This window comes from Festucalex cinctus, chromosome 1 (assembly GCF_051991245.1).
Source record: "Festucalex cinctus isolate MCC-2025b chromosome 1, RoL_Fcin_1.0, whole genome shotgun sequence".
Taxonomy (NCBI): domain Eukaryota; kingdom Metazoa; phylum Chordata; class Actinopteri; order Syngnathiformes; family Syngnathidae; genus Festucalex; species Festucalex cinctus.
This window is the reverse complement of record NC_135411.1, coordinates 52,722,051-52,748,642: the sequence shown is the minus strand read 5'-3', so window position 1 is coordinate 52,748,642 and position 26,592 is coordinate 52,722,051. Positions and strand designations below refer to the sequence as shown.

General features: G+C 40.0%; 4 protein-coding genes across 8 annotated transcripts; 3 read left to right on the top strand and 1 right to left on the bottom strand.

The window, feature by feature from the left end:
- Positions 1-1,166: 1,166 nt before the first annotated feature.
- LOC144033476 (uncharacterized) lies at positions 1,167-9,734 on the bottom strand. Of its 3 annotated transcripts, XM_077541628.1 has the most exons (5): positions 6,450-9,734; positions 6,146-6,378; positions 6,031-6,055; positions 1,853-1,959; positions 1,167-1,762 (listed from the first exon to the last, which is right to left on the bottom strand). In XM_077541628.1, exons 1-5 carry the CDS (start codon positions 6,493-6,495, stop codon positions 1,556-1,558), a joined length of 618 nt encoding a protein of 205 aa, XP_077397754.1. In that variant the 5' UTR covers positions 6,496-9,734; the 3' UTR covers positions 1,167-1,555. The 3 variants fall into 3 exon arrangements, with proteins under 3 accessions (XP_077397754.1, XP_077397737.1, XP_077397745.1); XM_077541611.1 differs by having other exon boundaries at positions 6,031-6,378; XM_077541619.1 differs by having other exon boundaries at positions 6,031-6,378; positions 9,271-9,734.
- Positions 9,302-12,798, top strand: LOC144033466 (zona pellucida sperm-binding protein 3-like). Its single transcript, XM_077541598.1, has 10 exons — positions 9,302-9,716; positions 10,561-10,676; positions 10,738-10,841; positions 10,901-11,075; positions 11,341-11,458; positions 11,534-11,616; positions 12,002-12,147; positions 12,220-12,375; positions 12,442-12,540; positions 12,615-12,798. Exons 1-10 carry the CDS (start codon positions 9,369-9,371, stop codon positions 12,779-12,781), a joined length of 1,512 nt encoding a protein of 503 aa, XP_077397724.1. The 5' UTR covers positions 9,302-9,368; the 3' UTR covers positions 12,782-12,798.
- Positions 12,799-15,116: 2,318 nt separating this feature from the next.
- LOC144033460 (zona pellucida sperm-binding protein 3-like) lies at positions 15,117-18,144 on the top strand. Of its 2 annotated transcripts, none has more exons than XM_077541587.1 (8): positions 15,117-15,564; positions 16,545-16,660; positions 16,975-17,066; positions 17,141-17,318; positions 17,392-17,509; positions 17,587-17,669; positions 17,880-17,968; positions 18,039-18,144. In XM_077541587.1, exons 1-8 carry the CDS (start codon positions 15,151-15,153, stop codon positions 18,095-18,097), a joined length of 1,149 nt encoding a protein of 382 aa, XP_077397713.1. In that variant the 5' UTR covers positions 15,117-15,150; the 3' UTR covers positions 18,098-18,144. The 2 variants fall into 2 exon arrangements, with proteins under 2 accessions (XP_077397713.1, XP_077397702.1); XM_077541576.1 differs by having other exon boundaries at positions 15,141-15,564; positions 17,865-17,968.
- Positions 18,145-20,979: 2,835 nt separating this feature from the next.
- Positions 20,980-26,554, top strand: c1h17orf75 (chromosome 1 C17orf75 homolog). 2 transcript variants are annotated; one of them, XM_077541559.1, is made up of 10 exons: positions 20,981-21,349; positions 21,593-21,667; positions 22,376-22,501; positions 23,899-24,031; positions 24,096-24,152; positions 24,228-24,347; positions 24,539-24,603; positions 24,688-24,827; positions 24,938-25,041; positions 25,133-26,554. In XM_077541559.1, the coding sequence occupies exons 1-10, from the start codon at positions 21,207-21,209 to the stop codon at positions 25,340-25,342; spliced, it is 1,173 nt and encodes a 390-aa protein (XP_077397685.1). In that variant the 5' UTR covers positions 20,981-21,206; the 3' UTR covers positions 25,343-26,554. The 2 variants fall into 2 exon arrangements, with proteins under 2 accessions (XP_077397692.1, XP_077397685.1); XM_077541566.1 differs by lacking the exon at positions 21,593-21,667 and having other exon boundaries at positions 20,980-21,349.
- The last annotated feature ends 38 nt before the right edge of the window (positions 26,555-26,592 follow it).

Below are 26,592 nucleotides of genomic sequence, written 5' to 3'. Positions count from 1 at the left end.
AACTTGTCTGATCCTTTTCCCTTATCTCTATTTCATTATTTAGGAATATTTCTACATAATATATACTTACCGTATTCCAATACGCAATGCATGTTCTGGTCACAATACCATGTGTAATTTCCAATATGTAGTTATCCATAAATAATTTATTAACGTTACCAGTATCACAATACATACATATATATATATATATATATATATATATATATATATATATATATATATATATATATTGTACCCAGAAAGCATTGTGTGGCGCAGACCCACAGAATATTGTTATTAAAAATAAATTAATAAATAAATAAATAAACATGAAACCTACCAAAAGAAAGATTAGAGTCTCTTCTTTGATCAGGATAAAAATAAAAAAATAAAATAAAAAGTCTATTTCGGTTTTGCAGTAATTAGCATTAGAATATAGCTAAGTTTCATCATGATTCACAAATCTGTTTAAAACTGTGGGGAAAAACAGCTAGTTGTAACATGGCCCTGGTTGATCTCTTATACTCTGCTGCCACCTGCTGGCCGTTTTTGTAATAACTACCATTGCTTCAACAGTTCTCTTCAGTTTAGAGGTTGTATCAAAGCCTTCTGTATCCTCTATTATAAAAAATAAATAAATAAATAAATAAATACGTCTTTGGGACACTGTTAATATTTAAAATAAAACATATTTATACATTTTTGGGAGCAAATGAGTTAATTATGTTATAAGGATGTTAGTCCTTATCATATCTATTTGTGTTACCAGTAATTGAATTTGTGTCGTATTTAACACGTTTATGTCGGTCTATGATTTAAAAATAATAATAGTAACTATAATAATAAATAATACAAACTGTAACTTTAATTTGTGTGTAAAATAATGACATCCAGGACGATTCCCTGTACAAGTTGCACTGCTGATCTGAGGACTGCTTATGAAATTCTAAATTTATGTTTTGATTGTGGCCAGCTGATTATTTGGTCCGACATTACAAATTATTTTTTACTTTAAAAGATCATCTCGCGGGCTGGATTAAACACCTTTGTGGGCAGGCCTGATCCGGCCCTTGGGCCTTATGTTTGACACCGCTGGTATATAATATAGTTTGTACAACACACCTCTTACAAGCTACCATCTTATGCATTTTTTGTTCCAAGGAAGTACACTGAGTTTTATTTAGACAAACGTAGGGCTTTGTAGAAATTGTGATTGTGTTTAATACAATTCAATTATAAAATAACACATGGCATTTAAAAAAAAAAAAAATCATCCAATTATTTAACTTTACTATGTTAACATGTTAAACATAATTGTTTTTTTTTCATTTTAGTTGTATTATTTACTTTAAATTCTTACTAAATTGTTATCAGATAAATAAAGATGAATAAAAGAGATAAACGATACCAGTTTTAATTAACCAATTTTAGGGGGGAATTAATGCTCTGTGGCCCATATGTTGCCTGTGAGACGTATTCTTCCCATCCCTGCATTAAATCTACTGTTCACAGATCTAAGAAATGCCACAGATTTAAAAAAAATAAAAAATGTTTTGTTACGTGGGCTGTCCATTCAGGCTCTGAGGGTGACGTGTCTGGGGCAGGCGTAGTAGTTGTCTTGCGTTTGTCGAACGAGAGTGTTTGCATACAATGGAGAGGTGACCTCCTCCAGCGTTTCCTGCTTGTTCAGGGGCACGCCGGAGTTTTGCTCCTTCCTGGTCATTTCCTCATAAATGGGAACAGCAGCTGGCCCTTTGACAGGAGGACGCCTTGCCTTCACCTAAAACACATTTCACTTATGTTCCACTGTCACTCAACTAGAGAAGTCACCTTGACTTTTTTTTGTTTGAGTTCTTTGGGGCCCACTCACACATTCTCCCGCAGCAAGCCACAAGAGCATGATCAAAAGGAGGCCCGTCGCTGAAAAGATGGTCATGAGCAGAGGCGGGTAGCCGGAAGAGCACTCGCATGGCCTCCCTGCACAACACAATACCAACACACTCGGTGGATAGGAATTTCATTACTATTAAAAAAAAAATAAAAAAACATGTTCATAGCCATAAGCATAATGTTTAAATGGATACTTCACTTATTTAGCCCATTATAGCAATAAAAAGTTAATATTTAGTCTATAATTAATTTGATACTTTCATTATTATTCACGTACAATTAGTACCTTTAAAAACACATTTTGCAACTTGCTGTCGACTGAAAATGATATCACAAGGGCTCAGGTAACCAATCACAGCTCACCTGTTTTCTAGGTTTGGTCATGTGACATTCACAAGCTGAGCTGTGATTGGTTACCTGAGCCCTTGTGATATCATTTTCAGTTGACAGCAAGTTGCAAAATGTGTTTTTAAAGTTACTAATTGTACATGAAAAATAATGAAAATATCAAATTTATTATAGGCAAAATATTAATGTTTGACTGCCAAAAATGGCTAAATAAGTAAAGTATCCCTTTTAATCATGCAAATGTGATCAAGTGCAGTTCATAATAAAAAAAGATTTTATTTTGCAATCTTGCCCAAAGTTTGATTAAAAAATAGCACTCTATAAATTGTAATTTATTTATTAAAGCATACTGTAATAATAACACAACTAAATAGAATTCAACAGTATGTGCTTCCTCGTTGATATCAAGGACGCATCTGTTGAGGAAGTCGCATCTGTACTTGCTCCTGCACTCGCTCGTGAATCTAACTACTTGTTGATTTTTGCATTGGGATTTGTAACTACATTGTTGCAGAATGCCTGGCGGAAAAAGAGCTGACGAGATTGAGGAGATAAAATCTTCTCTTAAAAAACTCAGTGGAATGGTTGCCGAATTACTTGAAATGAAGAAGAGCATTGAGCCACTTCTTCAGGAAATACAGCAATTGAAGAAAGAGACACAGGAAAAAGATCGACGCATTGTTGCCTTGGAACAAAAAGTGGATGATTTGGAACAAAATCTTCGTATCAACGATGTGATAGTCACCGGTATCAAGATCAAGCCGCGCCGTGGCCCTTTGAGAGCTGCGGCTAGCACGTGCACGGAAGATTCTGACCAATATTCAGGGAACGAGACTGTGGAACAGCAAGTGACACTTCAACTCAGAGATTTGGGATTAACTGTTGATCCTGCGCACATTCAGATGTGCTTTTCGCTTCCAACTGGAGGGACACGACCACCGGCAGTTCTGATCAGGTTTGTTGACAGAAAGAAAAAGATTGCTCTTCTGAGAGACCGTCACAAGCTTCGTGGGAAACATGTCTACATCAACGAAAACCTCACCAAACGGAATGCTGACATCGCCAAAAAAGCTCGACAAATGAGAAAGAATGGACTTATCGAAAGCACGTGGACAAAAGACTGCCGAATTTTTATTCAAACTAAAGATAACTCTGGTCAACTAAAAACACGAATCGTGAAAGGAGCTGAGGAATTGGCAGCGCTTGAGAGACAACAGTAATTCACAATATCACAACAACAACAACAACATCACTAATTACCCAAAGCTGGAGTTGTATATGATTATTTGCTGACTTTGCCAAGGCTAACTCTTGTTTATACACCTGCATTGATAACATGTATTGCTGTTCCCGTTTGAATCTAAATATTGTCTGGCTCAAATTCCGTTTGGACATTTGTTCTAACAGTCAAGGCTACATGATAAGGCTGGATTGTGGCTCCAATGAATCTGCTGTCAATACGCAAAATGGGGGTTGGTGGTCTGGTTCCTGGAATGCGGCTGGCGTGGGCCGCTCTGCTGGGTGAGCTAGGCTGGGCAGCGCACAGGAGTCATCAGATCCACAACATGCTAGCAACCAGTGGTGCTACCTGACCAGAATCGAGTGCTGAAATTGCTTGAAAGCAATGGGCCGAATGCAAGCCGATCTACTCTTCTGGAAAGCACAACATGTGTGAAAGCTGATCCGAGGTCAGCGAAGACCCTACTGGTGAAAGAGAAGAATTGCGCTTGCCTTGGCTGCTCGCCTGGCGGGGTGGGCTTGCTGGTGGCGTCTGGGGACCGACTCACCAGTTCTAAATGACTGGGACTAGCCACAATCTACACACGGACATTCAAGATGAACTGAGCGAGCAGTGTCTGGGATAGTATGGGATGGATAACGATAAAAATTAATGTCTATTCTAAATAATGTATATGATTGATGCGTTATAGTAATGGGTCGATGGGGACGGGTCTCGAATAAGCTTCGGCTTCTACCCGTCAGCCCTTCTTTCCGATGTCAATGTTGCAAATGATGTGATGTGATTGATGTAAACTGTAATGTGTCCGAAAGGAAAAAATGAATAAACAAACATAGTGATTGTGCAGCTCTGCTTTGTAGAGGATAAAGAATATATGACTATGGGGTATATATGTATATGGGTCATTGACGGATAAGGATTTTGCCAGACCCAGCATAGTTAATTCATTATAAAAACATATGTATTCTTTATTATTATTTACTATTATCTACAATTTATAATTTAGGACAATCACTTATCATGGAAAGCTTTCTACAATGGTTGCACGAGATGGTTGGTTACACCACATAATATCCATCCATCCATCTTCTTCTGCTTATCCAAGGTCGGGTCGCGGGGGCAGCAGGTTTAGGAGGGAAACCCAGACTTCCCTCTCCCCAGCCACTTCAACCAGCTCCTCCGGCGGGATCCCAAGGCGTTCCCAGGCCAGCCGAGAGACATAGTCTCTCCAGCGTGTCCTGGGTCGTCCCCGGGGCCTCCCGCCGGTGGGACATGCCCGGAACACCTCCCCAGGGAGGCGTCCAGGAGGCATCCGAACCAGATGCCCAAGCCACCTCAGCTGGCTCCTCTCAATGCGGAGGAGCAGCGACTCGACTCGGAGTCCCCCCCGGATGACCGAGCTTCTCACCCTATCTCTAAGGGAGAGCCCGGACACCCTGCGGAGGAAACTCATTTCGGCCGCTACCATTGGATCACGGTTTCCCTTGCCCGGACGTGGGTCACCGGGGCCCCCCTCTGGAGCCAGGCCTGGAGGCGGGGCTCGAAGGCGAGCGTCTGGTGGCCGGGCCTTCACCCATGGGGCCCTGCTGGGCACAGCCCGAAAAGGCATCGTGGGTCCCCCTTCCTATGGGCTCACCACCTGTAGGAGGGGCCAAAGAGGTCGGGTGCATTGCGAGCTGGGTGGTGGCCAAAGGTGGGAGCTTTGGCGGTCCGATCCCCGGCTACAGAAGCTAGCTCTTGGGACCACATAATATTTTCATCTTAAATCCAAGTTATGCGTCTAACAATTAGCAATATAAGCAAACACGCTAGCTAGCCACACTGAAATTATAATGAAAATATATTTTTCTTGGGAAAATATAAATTAATCACAAAGTACCGTTGTGTTTGAGCAATATACATGACAGTAGTTATGTATATTGCTTAAAGTAAAGCATATAATAAATGTTTGAGTTTGACATTCATAATATTTGTTAATGTCAAACTATTGGGGTCATTTTTTTTCCCCCATTTTAAATTTTGCAAGTAATTAATTAGAAAAAGAGCAGTGGATCAAAAAATGTTGAAGATGTCATAACATTACAGTCTTCCCTCGCTATAACGCGGTTCACTTTTTGAGGTCTCGCTGTATCGCGGATTTTTTTTAAGTGCAATTTTGCATATTTTTTTACAGTAATATACCCATTTTATAAAATTTATGAAGGTTTGAACATTGTCAATGTTTGAACAAGAGAGAAATGTGAGAACATGTAAATGCCTCAATGAGAAAAGTGTATAAATTGTGCGGTCGGGGATTTTAGAGCCTTAAAACATTTATAAGGGTTGTAAAACATAAAGCTAACTACTTCGCGGATTTCATTTATTGCGGGTATTTTTTGGAACCTAACCCCAGCGGAAAACGAGGGAACACTGTAAATGTCGAAAGAATGAAGATAAAACAGATGCTCTTTAAATTTGGAGAACGATTGATTGCAGTTCTCTGACATTCAGCAATGTTAATCTTTTTTACACTTCCGTTAAGCTTTTTACACTCTCCCCTCATCCAGTGCACATTGAAGTTATTTTCCTACCTGAGGCGTCAACCAGCAAGAAGACCTGAGAGGCAAAGACCTGCTGTGAGCTGTTTTCTCGGCGCTCGCACACATACAGCCCCGAGTCTCCTCGCTCCAAGTGTGAAAGGGTCACCTTGAGCCACGAGGAGTTGCGCCCTCTGGACAGCCGCAAGCGTCTCTTGTAGTCAGGGTCCAGCCTCAGCTGGTCCTCGGCCCCCCGAGCCAGGGACAGTAAGGTGGTCTGAGCGGGGCCTCGGCGGTGGTACAGGTGGAGACTTGTCAGGCCATCGCGGTCCTGCTGAGGCGGGCACGACAGCTCCAGAGACTGCTTCTCTTCCAGCTGCATGAAGATCACATCTGCATTGACTGCGCACAAGCAAAAACATTGAAATGAGCAACAATCGTGACATTCAACTTAAGACAAGTGTCATTCTTACCCTTCAAGTGGCAAACGGCAAGAATGAACACGATGCTGGTCTTCATGTTGGCCTTCAGCGTGTTACACTGAAGCTCACAGCCACAATGAGCCTCCTACCGTTTCCTGCGCTCACTTTATTTGTTGTTCTTTGCCGCAAAGCAGGAAGAAGCATCACAGCCGCAAGCAACTGTTTCTTCTTATTATTGTGCGCCTTCAATATTTTGACTGGGTTGTTTCAAAAACTTTTAAAGACAATTTATTGGCGAATTGTGTGGAGTTTTCGAACAGCAAAAGCAGTGTTTTTGGTCCGTCCAGTTGCTGAATAACATTTTTCTTTGAAGAATGCAATCATTTGCCATCATTTCCAAGGGTTTAGGTTAGTGAAGTACTGTAAGTTGAGTATTTTATTTTTCAAGCACCCAAGCAAACTGGCAGTTTTTTAGAGACAGTGTTTAAGGCTGTGCAATTAATCGAAATTCAATTACAATTTCAATTATTACACTCCACAATTACCACCAAAAAAAAAAAAGATTTAATACTAATTTTATAGTTGTTTAAATGTATACATTTGCACTTTTTTTTATTTTAAAATAACTAATTAAAAAAAAAAAACATCCAAATGGAACTTGCATAATTAGTTTCAAAGAATTTAATGTGTCTGAATTGTTTTTAACATTTAAACATTTTCTTGTACTATCAAAAAATAAATGATTGTCCTACTGCACTCCAACTTCATGTTTTTGACAACATAAATAAATAAATATATTATTATAAATGTATATTATTATAAATTATTGCCAAAATACTCATGATTTCCCATTATCGAGCAGCCATACAGTGTTTTTATCGATCTAGCTATCATCCATCTGTCTGTCTATTCATATTCATATACACTGTATTTGCTTATACTGTATACCAGTGCTGTCAAACATATGACCTGTCGGCCCAATCTTGCCAACTGGACTTCAATCCAGTACACAAAAGGGGCAGATGTTGGGTAGAAATTTTAGAGTTATAATTCTTATGTGAAAATGGGAGTGAAGAAAGGTCAAGGTTTATTTATATCGCACATTTAACTCATTCACTGCCTTTTTTGACAAGTATACTTGTCAACTGTATTTTTTAGAGCGGTGCTAAATGGGGGCGAATCTGAGCATGCTCCACTGTAAATATCAAACTTGGAAACAACTTTACTGATGCCCAACCACCGGTAGATGACATCATTGCCCCATTTTATACGAAATAAACACAGTTTCAGAGTCCATGGGAGAAATGGCTGTATTTTGGCAAACCTACATTTTTCTACTGTCAATTATAAAAGAATGGGACGGGGCAAAAAGTAGGGAGTCTATTCTGTCATTTGGTAGATTCGGTTTATATATAATTATTGAATGTACTATCACGTGAGTATTGACAATTTAAACATTTTCTAAAATGACTGGCAGTGAATGAGTTTTAAAATACAGTGACACTGCCCAAAGTGCTGCACATATTTAAAAAACACTAGGGGTGTGCTCAAAAAATCGATACGGCAATATATCGTTGAAGGCCTCATTATAATACACGTATCGATACGCAAGCGTCAGAATCGATATTGCTCATTAACTTTAAATAGGCATTAATGTTTGCCTTTGCAGCTTGCATTGTACCTAAAAAATGAAAACCAGCAGCATCTTTGAAGTTAATTGCCTTCAATTAATGCAAAAATAGCTCACCAGTGATTAGACACTGTGTCTTGCTAAGAAAAATTAAAGCAGAAGAAGAATATTAACATTTATTTACTTATAAACTTAACGTGGCACATGTGTCTTAATGTACCAGTTTCCCTATATTTTGTTTAAAAAACGAAAAATAGAATGTGTTCATGAAAGAAAATGCTGCTTTATTTCCCCAAATATTTCAAATAAGAACATTTTATAACTGTAATTATAATACTTTGATATTTTTGCTCATATCGGCTCATGCCTATTAATAAATTTTCCCGGTGTGTCTGTGAAAACTGCTCCTTGCTCTGCACTGCGTACATATTTAGACCAGGCATGTGCTTGGTGGTAAACCAGAAGAGCTGCTAACAAAAACATTTTTGTCATCCAGCATAATAAACATATCCTTTAGGTATACATATGACTGTTATTATAAAATGAAGTAAATGAATGTGAAATATCGGGATACGTATCGTCTTGAAGATCAAGTATTGGGATACATATGTATCGCGATACGTATCGTATCGTGTCCCCTGTATCGTGAGGTTGACGGCAATACCCAGCCCTAAAAAAACACTATAAAAACAATAGAGAATAAAGAATACGAATTAAAACAATAAAGAGATGATATCCAGGTCAACTAATATACATCGAGAATGTAGTGAACACGATTAAAAAAAAAACAACCTAGAAATTAAAAATAGCACTAAGATAAAACACAATAAAAGAAAAAAATAAACATTAAAACATAAAATAAAATGCAAGTGCCAAAAATACTGTATAATTGATTTAATTTAAAGTGAAATATTGTATCTTTCAGGTCTGAATAGTTTTGATGCACAATTTTCCATAGGGGAAAAAAATGTTCATAATGCTTTGCTAAGTTATACCTCATTAAATTTACTAATTTATATTAATTATAGTAGGCTATGATTTTACCGGTCTCTGTACATCCAATTAGGATGTATGTGGCCCCTGAGCTGTACATAGTATATTTAATATATTGCCTGTCTGTCAATATTGCTAGATAGCCTCCTAGCTAGCTAGCTAGCTATCAATTGAAGTTGTCAGTGCGTATGCAATGTGAGTGCCATTAGCGGGTAATGGAACTCAGGTGTGGAGTTCGCGATCACTTGCCTACTGGCCACCCAATAAAAAGGTTTCCGTCTGATTGTTGTTCAAGCTGTCAGGTGCTTCGTGCTTGTGGCGTGTTTCGGTCCAGAGGCCCCGCAGTAATGGCGGCTTTACTCCTTGTGCTCCTCTTGTCAAGTGTTGTGACCTCCTCGCTGGCTGGCCGTGAACGTCTGTTACCGAAAAAGACTGTCACAGATTACCGCCACAAAGACACCAAACGGCTTCCGGCGGACCAACGGCGGCCGCTCAACACGGTCCGGGTGACCTGCCACCCAGACTCCCTGGAGATCCTGATCCAAGCCGACCTGTTTGGCATGGGGGCGCCGGTCCACAGTTACGAGGTGCGCCTCGGGTTGGAGCGCGACGACGACCGCTGCAGCGCCGTGCAGTCCACCGATCTCGAATATAGAATACTCGTTGGGCTGCTGGACTGTGGCACCAAATACTGGGTAAGACTCGTAGGCCTGCTGGTGAGCAAATTCGACGTCACTAAACAAATGGCCCACGAAGACTCAAAAAAAAAAAATCTCTTACTCATAAATGACACAGAATGCTATATAATTAAGCAGGAGTCACTGCTTTGCCTAAAAACAATTGGTTTTATATGTATGTATATATTACCCCACCCCCCTCTTCCCAGAGTGATTCCAGACTATTTTGTAACCACTGATCCCACTAGTACTTTTGATATGTAAAATTTCTCCCCTGTAAACAGTGTAATTTTAGTAGTTTGTCCCATTGTAGCATTTTAGCTATTTCAAATTAATTGTAAAGTGGCCAATATTGGTATCAGCAGCCAATACCTTCTAAGGCCTAATTTTGGTAACTGGTACTTTTCCTATCCCCAATTTGTTTGACTGGCTCGACAGTGACCAGAAGAACTAAATGCTCTTCAACTAGGTTGCTTGTCTTTAACGGTAAATATAAACTCATTCAATATCCCTTATCCAGATTATGCATCATGATCGCCACTCAAATTTGGTCTCTTATCAGCAATGTTTTTTGGTTTTTTTTGACAATCAAAAATTAATCACTGTTCATCTAAAACAAAATTGCTTGACTTTTTTTTTTTTTGTTAGTTTTGTTTTATTTGAGTTGATGCAAAAATGGGTCACAGGACTGAATTTGTGTTAAAGGATTCTGATTTTGAGTGTAAAGTGCCCAATTTACTACTCCAAGAGGGTCTTTGCGCGGTCTGGTACTTTTTCCACTAGCAAAACCTAAAGTGAACCTTTTTGCTATCATGTCAGTCACCTCCTGTGTCTGATTGGTTGATCAACATTGTGTCCACAGATGACTGATGTGTCCCTGGTGTACACCAACCTGCTCATTTACACTCCCGCACCTTCTCCCGATGGCCTGATCCGAATGGACGGGGCAGTCGTTCCGATCGAGTGTCACTATGCAAGGTGAGCGTATTGTGATGTCAACATGTTATGGAGTGGTGCTAATGTTGTGGTTGCGTTTTAGGCGCTATAGTCTGTCCAGTTCTTCCCTCACGCCCACCTGGATCCCCTTCATGTCTACGCAAGCTGCAGTGGAAACTCTGGACTTCAAGCTGAGAATCATGACAAGTATGTGTGGCGGTTATCTTCTAGTTTGATGTAATGTTGATATGCTTATTTATTTGCAGACGACTGGCAGTATGAAAGGGGTGCGAACGTGTACTACCTGGGTGAGCCAATTTTCATCGAGGCCTCGGTCAGGGTCGGCCATCACGTGGGCCTGCGAGTGTTCCTGAGCACCTGCGTGGCCACACTGCAGCAGGACATCCATTCTGTGCCCAGATATGTCTTCATTGAAAACGGGTAAGTGACAAAAGGCAATTCTGGCTACTTGGTTCAGTATAGCTGAAAGTGGAGTCTTGATAAAGATCTGCTACATCACTTTGAGCTTGTGGTTAAACTGTTAACAAGTTTAAAATGCTTGCAAGATTGTCAGCTGGACACTTCCTGATTCAAAGAATGCAATAGAACAGAAGACTTAAAAAATAAAAATCTGCAATAGTTGACACATTACTTTTTTTTTCTCCTCCCCCTTAAAATCTTGCATTGTTCCCACCCCCCACAAAAGGTGCTTGTTGGATTCCAAGCTTCAGCCTTCGAAGTCTCGCTTCCTGGTGAGGACGCAAGATGACAAGCTGCAGTTGGTCATTGATGCCTTCAGGTTCCACGATGACGACAGAGGAGAGGTGAGTATTTGCCTTGTGTTCCAATATCCATGTGCAGTTACTTCACAAATTTTTAAAATGGCCGCTTTTCTACAGCTTTACATCACATGCCTCATGAATGCAGTGCCGGTCCATGACACAGAAGCGCCCAACAAAGCATGCACTTTTGTCAACGGGAGGCAAGTGTTGGGTTTAATTTTTTTTTTTTTTTTTTTTTTTTTTTTTTTTTTTTTTTTTTTTTTTTTTTTTTTACGGCTGGTGAATGTTTAATCAAGGTTGGGTAAACATTTAGGAGGCACATTTGATTAAAATGGACATTCATTTGAAATGTGTGAATTTTAAAATTGTAGGCCTAATTAATTTACAGCATTTTTTTTTTTCTAACCTTGAAATTGTAATCTCATGTTGCCTTCATAAGGTTAATTTGCAATTTAACAAATGTTAAGTTTAGTACAAACAATCCTATGATTTTTATTTTTTGTTACAATTATGACTTGATGTGAGTCAGACACAGGCCTTGAGTGGGCTGGTCTTTTGACACCTGGTTGTATTTTTGTTTTTCAGGTGGCGTTCAGCTGATGGTAACGACTACCTGTGTGGGTATTGTCAAAGTGATGCTGCACAACGCATCAAGCCTGCCAAGTTGGGCCCTCGTGGTTTCAGCAAGCCAGCGGAACCAGAAGTTCATTCAAAGAGCAGACTTCATAGTGGTATGTGTAGAAGGCCCAACAGCAATTTGCTTGACTTTTATTTTTATTTTTATTTTTTTTCCCCCACCCCAGGGTGGGAACAGAAAGCAAAAGTGGGTCCTGTATTGGTTCTGCCTAAGCAGAAAAGTTTGACCGTTCCTGATGAGCAGCTGCCTCTAGTGCTCCAAAAGATCAGCAGGTCAAGTCTGTATGGCAGCCAGTGGATGAGTGGCCTCAACTACTTGAAGGGTGAGTTTAGCTCAATTGATAAACTCCAAACTGAACTTCTCTGCCAAATTTGCACTTCTGTTATAGAGCCAGAGAAGGGGCTCATTCCTGGTCTGTTCACTGATGAGCTGGACGACGACCTGACATCTGACGATGAAGACTACGTCGACCATGTTGACGCCACAGGTGAAATGGGTCTGAAAGGTGTGCCGGAGGCCTAGTGATGCAAGAACTGCTTCTCACTCTCTTCTCTGATACAGAAGATGAAAGTGAGCTTCCTGAACCGACACCCACCATGCCATATGAACGAGATGACAACACCACTGAAATTGTTGAGCTTTGGCCTGAGGTGGATGCCACCCTTGTCTCCAACTTGACCAATGCACAAGCTGACAATGTCACTCTAAAGGACCCAAAGAGAAAATAAAACAATTTGTAATTAAACTGTTTTACTGGTATCTGATAAAAGCAATGTTTTTTTGTTTTTTTGTCAATGGTGCAGTTATGATTGAGCCCTATGAAGTATGGCTAGCAAAGCCTCCCCATCGGTCTGTTAAGATAAAGTGTTACAAATTGTCAATATGAAAGGCATTTTTTTTTTTTTTTTTCAATATAACTGTTCCCAGTTTTAAACAGTATTCTGATTGCAGTAGTAGAAAATGAGTTAAGCAGCACAATCCACCAGTTTGTAATGCAACTCAGGGTGGCCATTTCACCACTTGCTGTCCCTTGAAAAAGACAGTTGCTCAGGGCCCAGGTAATGACCAATCACTGCTCTCCACTAAACAGGTGAGCCATGATTGGCTGGTACTTGAGCAATGTGTAATAAGTAGCAAATTTGTTGCCCTAAGGTTTTTTTTTTTTTTTTTTTTTTGCTTTATATTCCACCAATGCACTAATCAGATTTTAGTGTTTGAACTTGTGGGGCTGCATTGAAGAGATATAAAGAATATTTTTTGATTGACTTCACCTTTGACCTTCAGTGGTTATTTTATTTATTTGGAACTTCTGGTTGTGTTTTTAATTATGATTGCCTGAAGAAAATGCAACTTTCCAGTCTTATGGGGACTACATCTCAGGTAAAAGCATTGGGGAGATGGCTGTTACATCAAGTCTTGTGGGCACTTATCCTGTCAATTGAAAATGTTTGACAAAGACTGAAAACATTCCTCAAAAGGCAATGGTCCTGGTGACGTATATAATTTATCTATGTAGATTCATGCCCCATCCCTGAAAAAAGCCACCTGGTTTGGCCCAAACCTGCTCTGACACATTTTCCTTTCTTCTGACCCAGCAGACATATGTAGGGGTTTTCCGATCACGTGTGCTGTGGCTGGCCTTGAAGGCATTCTGTGAGATAGGGGTTTTCCGAACACGTGAGCTACACGTGCTACATGTGAGTGAGCGAGCCAAACACCAGGTGCGGGCCATAAAAATGTCTTGTCCGCAAGATTTATGAGCAGGAAGGTACACGTGAGCTTGCGTAACCATGAAGTTCATGCAGAGGTCAGCTTTAAATTAGGCCAAAGGTTGCGAGCCTAAGTTTACGTGGAGTAACAGTGCCCCCAATGGTCAAAAAATAGTACTGCACCAAGTTAAACTCCTATCTTGCAGTGCACTCTAGTGGCCAAAGACATTCATATGAATAATTAGGCAAATTTGTGGGAGGGGACAAATTTTGTAGTTGTCCAATACCGTTAGCTACCTTAAGATGTTACGCCCAAGGAAAAAGTTTGGAGGTGGACTCTAGTCAGGCTATATAAACCAGTGCATCCCGTTGTCCGACGGATTTCTGATCCCTTCTGGCCAGAATATATGTCTTGTTTGTATGTCTGTGTCAAATAAATCTTTTTGTCTACAGCTTGAATCTCGGCCCGGCACTCTGTTACTTTTTTCTTCTAGATGCTGAGTTGTTGAACTTCTCCTTTAAAGCGAATACAAGCGAAAGCTCTCCTTCCAACACCCGGGATGCATAATATACGATCACTCTTGGAGAAGACAGTCGGAACACGCCCCACGCCCCCCCCCCCCACATATCTCCCCTGAGCGTCGGCCCGGTGGGAGGGTGAAGACGGCCTCCGCCGGGACGTAAATCTCGGTCCGGCCGTCTGCCTCTCGTCCGGGCCGACGAAACAACACTGGCCTACAAATAGTCTAGATCTCGATCTAAATGAAAATTATTGGAAGTTGAAGAAAATGGTCCATGAAAAGGCTCCAGCCTGCAAAGCATGCAATCAAAGTTGTAGCCAGACTGATGAAGACTGTTTATCGGTCCATGTCTTGGAGACTGCCAACTTTCATAAACGCCAACAGTGGTTTAATAAAGTATGATAGTGGTGTGAACGTGAAGTGTTTTTTCATTTTCATGGTTATATAATTTTTTCCCCCAGAGTTGATTACATTATCTTTATTTTATTTTTTGCACCAAAATGCCACATCAGAAATAGGTGAATTGAAGTGATCAATCACAATTATGGGTTAACATTGTAAAAAAAAAAATAATCTGGAACATTTGGTTTTATAAGTTAGAAACATGGATTTGAATTAAATAGGCCTGCAGTTATTTCACATGAGAAGTTGGTTAACTTGTGACAGTTGGAGAAAGAGTATGCGCCACCCATTCCATTTCTGAAAGCATGTCCGCATACAGCCAATCCCAGGCCCGAAGTTGGGCTACACCCTGGACTGGTCATTAGCCAATCGAGTGTGAACTAATCAGTAATTAATTGCTTGCAGCTGTCTTTACCAGGTGACATGATTGGTCAGGGTTTTTATGTTACCTCAGCTAACAGGCAAATGAAGTATTTGTTTGTCTGTGTTTGTCCTAACAGGTTAGCGCTGAACACAATGCTGCTGTACTACTTGTGTCTCTTACTGCTCCTGTCATCTTCTGTCGCCATTCGGACCTTAAAGGAAGGGCCCATGATTGACAAAGATGGGAGGCAGTACAAGTCCCCCGTCATCATTGACCTCGATGATGCAAGCGGAATCCAGTCCAATGTGTTTTCGCCTTCTGTGCGTGTGACATGCATGCCGACGTCAATGATTATACAGGTGAAGGCTGATGTGTATGGACAAATGGTGTCTCCTGGGGAGATTTTCCTGGGGGGTGTTGAGTATTCAGGCCTGAGACAGTGCCAGGCCTTCCCTGCTGGCGACTCTGAGCTGGTCATCAAGGCTGGGCTCGAGCATTGTGGCACCAAGCTATCAGTAAGTATCTCACTGGGGGCTCGGAGGGGGGGTCTACCTAACTAAAGCAAATCCTTTTTTTTTGTGCTAGCTTTTGTTTTATTTTTATTTTTTGAACAACTGGCAGTTAGCATTAATAAACATTGTTTAAGAGGTTTCAGGCTGTTTCTTGCCACTCAACTAGAGGCCGCTAGCAAGAATTGCGCATGTATTTAAAACGACAGTGGAAGCCTCTGCTAGCTTGAATGGGGTGTTTATAGGCACGCTATAATGGGATATTTTGACAGTCTTGTGATTGTAGTAAGTGTAGATTGATCCTTTAGAGGCAAATTAAAGGACTCAATTGTTTTTTGTTTTGGGGGGGTTCCTCTCCCTAGCTTGATGTTACATTAATCTAAATATGGCCAGTAACCCCTGTGGTGTCTAAACATCCTAATCCTGTTGTTTTGTTTTTTGTATTTTTTGTTAAATACTGCAACCCTTTTGGCCACTACATAATTGTAACAGAGCCTTAAAGGGGTACTTGATTTATTAAGCCATTTTCAACAATTAAAAAAAAATAATCCAGAATGAATTTGATAACTTCATTATTTTTCTATGTACAATCGATACTTGTAAAAACGAATTTCTGTACTTTCTGTCGACTGAGATGACATCATCTGTGCTGAGGAAACTGGTAACAACCAATCATGACTCAGTTTGCTGATCAAACCCAGAAAACAGGTGAGCATGATTGGTTACCTACTTCCTGAGCACAGGTGATGTCATCTACAATTGACAGAAAGTAAAAAAAAAAAAAAAAAAAGTTTAATTGGTTATCAGCTGTCCATGAGAAAATGTTAAATTGATTCTGGACAAAATTAACTTTTTGCTGCTAAAAATGCCTTCAGTCAAGCCTTCCTTTAAGACAGTTAAACTCAGTGCTTTTCCTGTAAATAAAATACTTTTGACAAAACCTGTGAAGGGAGCCATAGTTTTATGACGCACTTTTCCATCTGCAGGTATCTGATGACTCTGTGATTTACTCGAACCAGCTGACCTTCTCGCCTGCTCCCCATCGTCATGGCATCACAAGGAAGACCCACAGTACTGTTCCTGTGTCCTGTCACTACCAAAAGTAACAATACATCACTGCCATCTAAGCTCTAATAGTCCATTTCTACCCTTCAATGGATAATTAACACTATCGTACGAGTAATGTTGACCAAAGTCTCATTTCTCTCATAAAGTACCAGGCAGGAGTCTTATTAAAATTTGTGAAACAAAAACCAGATTCAAAATAAAATCTGACCAGTTTTCACCTCCCCACTCGTGCTCCAATAGTTCCTCGTGCTGGACTTAAGTTCCACAACGTAATGTGTCCCAAAGTTGACATTGGTAGAACCAAAATGATGATGATGTAATTTACTAGTGCAAGTCCTATTTGTACAGGACACAAGTTGTGAGCAGTCAGTCTCTGGTGCCACCTCAGATTCCTGCCACGTCTGCAAAGACCTCGGCCTTCTCCCTGAGGCTCATGTCCAGTGAGTGACATCAGCAGCTTTTAGTGTATTTAGTTTTACATGTACACCATTTAGTGTCTGTGTATGCATTGTAGATGACTGGACAAGGCTGAGGCTGTCCAATGTCTTCTACCTGGAAGACGTGTTGAACGTGGAGGCGTCCTACACCAATCCCGGTCCAGAACAAAGACGGCTCTTCATTGACAGCTGTGTAGCAACTCTGAGCCCAGATCCAGCATCAGTGCCCCGATACTTCCTCATTGACAACCAAGGGTGTGCTGAAAAGTGTGTCCCTACCTTAGCGTCCAAAGAAGTTCCACTGAAGTTGTGCTTGTCCTTCCCTCAGGTGTCTCTCAGACTCAAGACAGCGTGGCTCAAGAGCACGCTTCCTGGCCAGAACGCGGGCGGATGTTCTCCAGTTGCAGCTGGACGCTTTCCTGTTTAACCGGGATGAGAGGAACACTGTGGGTTGCTTACTGATTGCAGTTTCACCATAATTGTTTCCAATGCTCATCTTATGTTTTTTTTTTTTTTTCTCCAGCTTTTTCTAACGTGCCAGCTGAAAGCCACCTCTGACATGTGGAGCAGTCCTTTCAACAAGGCCTGCACTTATGTGCATCCAAGGTAACAACTTTAAGACACTTCTGATATTACTTTATTTCCTCAAATAGTAGTTGTCTTGTAATGCATTCATCATACCACCAAGGCGCATAAACATCCCCTCAAATGATTTAAAGTGAACTTGCCGAATGCTGTAAACGTGTTATTTAGTGTGGCAATCGTCCATGATTTAATTTTTAACTCCAGTGTATTTCAAAGTCCTTTCTCCAACAGATGGGAGAATGTAGACGGGAGCCCTGATGTGTGCCGTTGCTGTGATGGGACCTGCAAACAATATTCCTACAAACAGCTGAAGCCTGATGGTACAACACAAACTGAGTTTGTATATCCTTTCAGTGCTGCAAATGTACTTACTTCATTTCACTCTTTCAGGTACCAAGACGTGTGACGTTGTTGTGCTCGGCCCTCTTGTGATTCTGCCCAAAAAGTAGACTAGTGACAAGTTGGTCAATATAATAAAAAATATATTTTTACAACAGTCTCGTTGGTTTTTATCATAAAACAAAATCTATAAGAGTGTTGTAGCACTACAGTTCTTAGGTTCAGTGTTTGAATATTGGCAAGTTTTCGCTTGGGTACAAAGCCAATCACTTTCAGCGAAGTGGGTTCTGACCATGGACTTACTGTATTGTATATGAATGGACTGTCAGTAGGACGCTGGTGGCTGAAGCCAAAGGGCAGCCATCTTGTTGCCACTTTTACGGACAATTTTTTATTTTTATTTTTTGTGAATACTTATCTGCATGTTTTACACTAGGATCCCTGTATGGATTAATAGAAGCCTTGCAAAGCGCAAACTTCGCTGTTTGCGTCAAGCCTTCAGAGTATTACCACAATATTGACTCTCAAAGGTTAAGTACAGTGACTTATTAAAAAAATAAATTCCTCAAGGGCTTTAATTTCACTTGACAGTTCATGGCTCTTACATGATGCAGATGAATGAGTAGTACCTGGAAATACACCTTTTTTATAAGAAAAATTAGGTGTTTTTATTAGCTATGGCATGTACCTTTCCTCCCAGACTAATTGGCACAACTGTATGTCACGTGTGACATTCCCACCATAGAGGCAGAAACCAGTGGTGTATATGCAGGTATACCCACTTTTTCAGTCAGCATTGAGGATACCCACTTCTACTGTAAATTTCTCCTTTATGCACACCATTCAGCCATGACCTACTTAGTCTCTGCCTCTAATGGGCTGGTTCCCCCTGCAGACACTGATTAGATTGGCTAATTTTTGCCATCAGGGCTGATGATCCAATGGGAGGCAGTTGGGTGGGTCATATGTCGGGGCAAACAATCCTTCAAATGCTATTCCGAGCCACACTGGTGACACAAATTTAGCTTAGGTGAATTGACTTGGCCTCAAACAAGGGATACCAAAAATCAGAACTATTCAAAAAAGTTTTTATGTGTCTGCATGTGGTGTTATACTGTTGAATAATATTTGTTTACAACATAATGCAAGAGTATTTATAGATTTAAACTTATTTCAACGAATGGTCTGGTCACGATAGATTGAGAATACTTTGTGTTAAAATGACATTTATTTATAGTTTATTAGCATTGCTGGTATGTGCTGTCCTACCAGTGCTAGTATTTATTTCCTACATTGTCTATTTCTTCTGGAAATGCCACCATGCTAAAAATCCTTTGTATTAATTTTTTCCCCCTTCGGGTATGTAATATTCATTGCTCTCTGTGTACTTGTTTGAGTTCTAAGGTTAGTAGCAGCATTGCTTGAAATTTTGAATGGAAAATGGGGGTGGGATTAAATACATTTCCATCTTCCTACTTCCTTTCAGGCAGAATTGGACTATATATATATATATATATATATATATATATATATATATTCCTTTTTTCCCCCCTCTGTGGAATCTGTCACCGACTGTGTGCTTAATTGTTATTGCCTGAAAATAAAAATGAAATGAAATGAAAATTAATGAAATGAGAATGACATTGAAATTACAGAACATCTGTTTTAGCAAGGCATTTACGCGAAGACATTGTGGAATGATCTCTGGGACTGGCTGTCTTCAACAATCCATGCAGCTACACGGCACTTTCAAATCGGACCATATATGACCATATTTTTTGTTTCGAAAGGCTATGAAAGTAAACAAATATCGCCACAAGATGGCAGCCATATGGCAATTGTTTGTACAGTTCAAAGGCAATTTTGAACTCACAGCGGAGAATTCACATTCCAAATCTCTATTATTGTGACTAGTCGGGACGCCAGACATCTGATATATCTGCAATTCAATTTTGCTTAGTCAAAACTGAATTCCACATATCTGAAACGTCATTTCGGCGAGGACAAATTACATCGTTTGCCATTCTTGTGCCATTCGTGTGATTCTTCGTTCATTACTGATATCTACTATTCAGTCGCCAATATCCACTTGTGATTTAGGGATATCTGTAACTCCACTTCAACATGTCTACGATTGAAAAGGAATATGTCACATTGAGGAGAGCTGTATTCTGATACAGTATCTGGTATTGTTTTTGGTTCCGTTTTAAAACGTTCTAAACATTTACATAGCTGAAAACCTTTAGACCAGGGTTCGGCATTAATTGCAATTTGCACCATAATTTATAAACATGTCAGGAATGCTGACAAGCTGCAAGCAAGTTTATTCAAGTTGAACAATCGTGTTTCACTTTGTTGAGTGGTGGAACGACACACTCTAAAAGGTGAAGTAATTATAAATAATCTGATGTTAACTCATGTAATATGTTGCATGTTATGTTAGTGCCGTGTTTTATACAAAGAACCAAAGCCACACTCTTAGAAGTAAAAGGCGTCAACAATACTTAAGATAACTTGAAAAGTTCACTGAACTCGGAAACTCAGAAACAAAATAAATTCCCAGGTTCTCCAGTAGAAAATACGACATGAGGGGGCGTTCACAGGCAATTTTCTACTCGACATGTGGTATTTACCATAATTACGATGCCACATTAAGGCAGCATTCTTCGTGTTTTATTTCCATTTGTTTATTTTTTTTTACACATTGTATCCACTACTGATCTACAATCTAATATTTTTGACGAATTATGAAGCTTAAATCAATGTCTACCAACGGTAAACAAAGGTAGGTGACATGAATAGTTTATTTGTAAACACGTTATATTTATTTATTTTATTATCATTATTATTATTATTATTTGTAGTCTCCGTGGAGACCGTCAAAAATTGCCATAGCCGGCTATATTTCAAATCGTCAAGGCGGGGTAAAGTTTTCAACTAGCAAAAATCGCGTAGGAACATATGAAAATTGATACGATTTGTTGCCGTCTGACTTATTTGAGAACGTACATTGTTGACGCATGCGCAAATTGCGCATACTCAATAGCAAGTGTTTATTTGCTCCTATCATTTTAATTTCCATAAGGACCAGCTTATCTCTCGATTTTGCTTCAAGGGTGCAACTGCAAAGCCAGGCGTCAACGATAATACAAAATAAACAATTGGCTAGCACCCGTGTAGCCGGCTGCTAGCTTTCTCGGTGCAACGACCCCAAGGACCATGTTTACATCACAGACGTCGTCATTCCAAGATTCCATTGACGTGGAGGAGAAAGATGACTTCGACAGCGAGGAAATTGCTGCGTACGGCCAGAAGACTCAATTCAACTGCTATTATGCCATTTATCTGTACGAAGGCACCAGGTAACTATTATTTTTACATTTCTTAGCATTGACTATTTTATCTATCTATCTATCTATCTATCTATCTATCTATCTATCTATCTATCTATCTATCTATCTATCTATCTATCTATCTATCTATCTATCTATCTAATCAATCATGGGTGCTGTTTTCAGTGACATTATACTGTCTTCCTCGTCTGCAAGCACCACGTGTGCATTGGTACACTAAGCAGGTAATGATGAAAGTGCATGTTGTCGTAGATCGGAGGCTACCGAGGAAAATGTGGCTTGGAACCAGAGACGCGCAGACTCCACAACCAGTCAGGAGGACTTTAGGTAACCCAGGAGCTGCGTGCAACTGCGCCTTCTCGCTTTCTTCTCTCACATGTTGTGCACATCCGCAGGGTGCCATGGGAAGCAACATTGCATCTATTTTCATTTCATTGTCACTTCCTCAGCGACCATCGCCTTCTGGTGTCTGCTAGTCGTCTGCTAGATGTGATGTTGGTCAAAACGAATGATTTCCATGGGAATCGACAAGGGGTTGTCAATTTAGGAAATGCTGTATATGAGCCATGTTCAGTCCAAACTTATCAAAACGAAGAGTAGAAAGTTTTTGTTTTGTTTTTTTCTAGCTGAGATTCACTGCCTGATCTTTAAGTTCTACTCAAACTTCGAAGCAAACAATGCTACCATCTATAGGGATCTGTTAGTCATTACACTTTTTACACATGACTCTAATGAAGTAATCCACTATACAAAATGGATGGATTGTCTTAACTAATTGACTTGTCGCCCAGTTAAAATTGATATTTAACATCTATAGCCGCCAATGGCAGTGAATAATAATAAACACTTGTGGGATCATTTCATCATATTTTTTCACAGCTGTAATATGGCCCTTGGAATACATTCATACTTTCGGCTACATTACACTGTGTTTGTGTAGCTTTCTCCATCTGCTTCCTGTTGAGTGGCTCCGCAGTTCTTCATGGCGCACGTCTGCATGTATCCATACTGACAAGTGTGCCTTCCGCCTTCCAGCTTGACTCTGATTGACAGCAGCCTGCCGGTGGAGGCGGAACCCGAGCTGCGCACGTACATCTCAAGGCGGCTGAGCAAAGGAGCCCTGCTGGGAGGCATGGGCAACATCGCCACCGTGGAGCTCAGGTGACGCGCGCGTCCTCGTCCATACAAGTGCCGTGCACTTGTCTGTATCAATTTAATTGTATTGATTTCTGTAAAAAAAAAAATATATATAAAAAATGCATTTCATCAACTATTCTTTATTACCTGTATTACTAATACAGTTATTTAAAAACTGCAATTAAGTAAGTAAATGCAGTGATCATTAAATTTCCATATAGTCAGTCAAGGAAAATGTAAAAAAAAAAATATTTTTTTTTGCTGATCCGAAAAACGATCCAATCCGTGACTCGAATCCGCGATCCGATCCGGACCGTAACTTTTGTTACTCGAAGGCAACTAGGCCAATAACTGATATTTGGAGTCGATATTCATTTGCAGTAAAAGAGAAAATATTAGCGTCAAAATGGGAAAAATTGAACTTTGTTGAAATTCAATTAAGCATGTTTGTTAAGAGAACTTTTCGCATTTTCAACATGTTGAATGTTTTTCTTTTAATTTAAACATACAGAAAATAGAGATCTTAGTTTTCAAATTCTAACAAAAAATTAAATAGCTTTCTATTATTATTATTATTATTATTATTATTATTATTATTATTATTATTACATAATTATAATATTTATTAAACATTCACTTATTTGAATTTTAATTTCTAACAGAAACAAAGAGTGCAAGGAGTTCCCAGTGTTGGCAGCATCTCTTATGAAGTGAAGTGAAAATTTAAATAAAATACAAAAATAACTGAGTCACTGAGTGCCGAATGCATGCTTGGGTTTTCGTCAGGGTTCGTAAAAGATTTCAAAATATTTTCCGAAAAAGATGAAAGATTGTCCGAAAATGTTCAAAATGTCTTTGTGACAAGGAAAAAAATGACGAGTAAAAAGGGATTGTGAACATCTTTGTAACATTTTGCAACATTTTACAGACCCCGACGAACACACAAAATTGACTAAGTTCGCAAACATTTGTCGCTGGGTGACATGTCAGCTTTATCAGCCTTTAGATTTGTATTTGTATTTGCCGATAATCATCAAAAAGCCAAATATTGGCACTAATAATCGGTCTAGCTTTAATGATTCACATTGAAATACATCAGTCCAATTTTTGAGTGTATTTTAAAATTCATTTTAGATGGCAAAAAAAAAAAAATGCACTTGAAGTTTTTTTTGTTTTTCGATGTTTTTAAGAATTCAATGTTTATCAATGTGTTAAAAAAAATCTCTTCGAGGTAGCAAACTAGTTACAATGAGCAAAAGCAAGTTGTGTACCTGGTTCCATCTCAATTGCTTCAAGACACAATTCATCAATTTCTATTTAATTCTTCTGTCATTATGCCTTAGTACTTTTACTGTTTTTCAAATGCTTTACAAAACTATTATTCCAGAGTTGAGCTTCTGTCTTGTGTGCCTCCATTGCAGCCTTCCCGAGCAGGCTGTGGGTTGCTACTGCTGCCTCCTGGAGCAGGAAAGATCTCCAGAGCAACCCGATGCCGACGGCAACGGACACGTCATCTGCTTCTTGGGAGGCTCCGAAAAAGGACTCAACTTATATCCTTTCATGTTCAAATGTCACATTCTGACTCATCCTGTCCTGTTCCTTGACTGCTTGCACATATAGGCTGGAACTTGATAAGTACGTTCAAGGATTGCACAGCAGTCTGCAAACGCCCGAGGTACACAAAAGAGCTCAAACTCATTTGAGGGATTCATAAATGAGTTGGCTGGTTATTTTTGTATGTGTGCGACAGTTGCAAAATTTGGAGACGGAGCTGCGTCCCTACCTGAGCCGCTGGTACGAAGAGTCTGTCATGCACATTTACCGAGTGGTGCAACTGGTCCAGAGCAACATCAGATTCCTGCTGCATGCCGTAAGTGTTGCGCTTAAGACATTACACTTAGGGCCCGACCAATTTATTTATTTTTTCACCACCAAAGATTAACATAAACACAGATGTGTAGACTGAGAGAAAGTTAAAGTGTGTACATCCTGTATTTAAAAAGTGCATTTTCCTGAGTGAATCCGGCAGACCGGGCCTTTAATGCACTCTCATTGATCCAGGCTCTGAGTCACAATCACGTGGAGGTCACCAATGCGGACGATAAGACGAAGACTGACGTGTCTCGGTGAGAGGAGTTTTTTTTTTTTTTTCCCCCTCCGGTTTTCCGTGTGTTGTAATGTGTTCTGTCATTGATTGTGTTACCGCACAGGTTCATCAAAGCAGCCAGCTTGCAGGGCCTGTCGCAGCAAGACACCACGACAGCCTCCCTGTGCAAGGCCATGTCGGAGGACGCGTACTCCCACCTGACCGTCGACTGCGCCGACATGCCTCCCACCCTCACCAACACCGGTAAGTCACGTGGAATTAGTTCGCAAACATTTTTACCTGCTTAAATAAATAAGTTGTCCCGACGCATCAATGGAGGCATCATTAGAATGTGTATATTTTGTGTCCCGCAGTCAGTAACCGCTTCTGTGAGGACTGGACTCAGGCCTTTTTGAACGCCGCGGAACGGGCCAACCCCTTCCTCCTCAGACAGATCCTGGAGAACTTCAAACTGAAGGTGGGCGAGCACACACCGCCCAGGATGGAAGCGATTCATGTCCGCTCGCGTCACATTCTTGTACGCATCATCTTCACTCTGTTGTCGGCAGGCCATCCAGGACATGAACAGCCTGAAGCGCTTCGTGCGTCAGGCCGAGATGAGCCACTACGCTCTGTTTCGCTGCTGTCAGTTCCTGCAGGGCTGCGGCAACGGCGACGTGCTCCTGCAGAACGCCCGGGCCGAGCACAGCGACCTGCCGGAAGCCTGCCGCATCATCGCCGTCCTCGAGGAGTTCCTCAGGGAGCAGTCGCAGGCCTGAATAACATTCTGACACTTGAGTTGTTCCCTGACATTTTCAATCCATTCTGACGAGGGGAAGATATTATCCTTTAATCCGCTTGTAAATGTGAAGTAAAAAAGTGAATCTCAAAATAGGGTTGTGAGGTAGGATGTGCATAATCTTTATTTTATTTTTTCTTTAGGATTGTATATACTGTATAACACTATGAGATAGCTGATAAATGTATTCAAATTTATGAATAGTTTTTTTTAAAATATAACTTAAAAATATGTATTTATATTTTTTAATTTCTTGTGGAATTAATTGTGCAGATGATTTACCAGACTACAGGGTGTCTCAAAAAATTGGTTTCATGGATTTTTTTTGTGTGTGCAATTTTGCATGATTTTTTTTTTATTATTTTTTTTTTTTAACAGTAATGTACGTATTTTAGAAAATTTCTGAAGGTTTGAACATTGAGAATGTTTAAACGAAGAGAGAAATATGAGAAAAGGTAAATGCCTCAATGAGAAAAGTGTACAAACTGTGTGGCGAGGGGTTTTTGAGCCTTAAAACATTCATAATAAATGTAAAACATCACTACTTTGCGGATTTCATTTATAGCGGGAATTTTTGGAAATCTAACCCCATCAGAAAACGAGGGAACACTGTATCTCATAGTTGAATGACAACAAGTTTGGCTCAAATTATCTCAAATTTTAACCAGATTTGACTATAGCAGGCATACAGTATAGTAGGTTTCTGTGGCATGATTTTGTCAAGATCCATCAATAATTTTAGCTGACTTGATATCAATTGGAAACAGTGTAGGCTTTGTATGTTGGGGGTTTCTGTCTCATGCAAAATGAGACACAGTTCACCCAAAAGCAGAGGATGTTTTTTCTTACATTACGTAAATGCTTATGTTATATATGTTATACTCATGGAGGCAGCACATCTTCACCATTTTTTATTTATTTTTTTAACATGAAGCTTGTTCAAAGATGTAGATAATTTATTTTTTTAGACACCCTGCTACTTTTAAAACTTGCATGCAATGTGTGTTCAAGTTGGGAATGCTGTGATTTTAATGTCTGGAGAAAAAAAAACAAATCCAAGTCATAATTATGCATAAACTAAACCGCTTGTCGGACATTGCACCAATTCAATTGTGAAAAGTGATGTACTGTGAACCTAAACTATAAAATGTAAAGTTATGTATATGTTGAGTAATAAATGTCATGTGATCCACTCTTGTACTGTTCTTTCCAAGACAACACAAAACATCA

What these genes read in the sequence shown, in the direction of transcription:
- LOC144033476 (XM_077541611.1), bottom strand. Translation starts at nt 6,495, where the DNA reads ATGAAGACCAGCATCGTGTTCATTCTTGCCGTTTGCCACTTGAAGG. An exon ending in CTTGCTGGTTGACGCCTCAG is followed by an intron (nt 1,960 to 6,030) that starts GTAGGAAAATAA and finishes TGTGTTGTGCAG; the next exon opens with GGAGGCCATGCGAGTGCTCT. An exon ending in GGCTTGCTGCGGGAGAATGT is followed by an intron (nt 1,763 to 1,852) that starts GTGAGTGGGCCC and finishes AATGTGTTTTAG; the next exon opens with GTGAAGGCAAGGCGTCCTCC.
- LOC144033466 (XM_077541598.1), top strand. Translation starts at nt 9,369, where the DNA reads ATGGCGGCTTTACTCCTTGTGCTCCTCTTGTCAAGTGTTGTGACCTCC. An exon ending in ACGATGACGACAGAGGAGAG is followed by an intron (nt 11,459 to 11,533) that starts GTGAGTATTTGC and finishes GCTTTTCTACAG; the next exon opens with CTTTACATCACATGCCTCAT. An exon ending in CGACCATGTTGACGCCACAG is followed by an intron (nt 12,541 to 12,614) that starts GTGAAATGGGTC and finishes TCTCTGATACAG; the next exon opens with AAGATGAAAGTGAGCTTCCT.
- LOC144033460 (XM_077541576.1), top strand. Translation starts at nt 15,151, where the DNA reads ATGAAGTATTTGTTTGTCTGTGTTTGTCCTAACAGGTTAGCGCTGAAC. An exon ending in ATTGTGGCACCAAGCTATCA is followed by an intron (nt 15,565 to 16,544) that starts GTAAGTATCTCA and finishes TTCCATCTGCAG; the next exon opens with GTATCTGATGACTCTGTGAT. An exon ending in CAAACAGCTGAAGCCTGATG is followed by an intron (nt 17,969 to 18,038) that starts GTACAACACAAA and finishes TCACTCTTTCAG; the next exon opens with GTACCAAGACGTGTGACGTT.
- c1h17orf75 (XM_077541559.1), top strand. Translation starts at nt 21,207, where the DNA reads ATGTTTACATCACAGACGTCGTCATTCCAAGATTCCATTGACGTGGAG. An exon ending in AAAAAGGACTCAACTTATAT is followed by an intron (nt 24,032 to 24,095) that starts CCTTTCATGTTC and finishes GCTTGCACATAT; the next exon opens with AGGCTGGAACTTGATAAGTA. An exon ending in TCCCACCCTCACCAACACCG is followed by an intron (nt 24,828 to 24,937) that starts GTAAGTCACGTG and finishes TGTGTCCCGCAG; the next exon opens with TCAGTAACCGCTTCTGTGAG.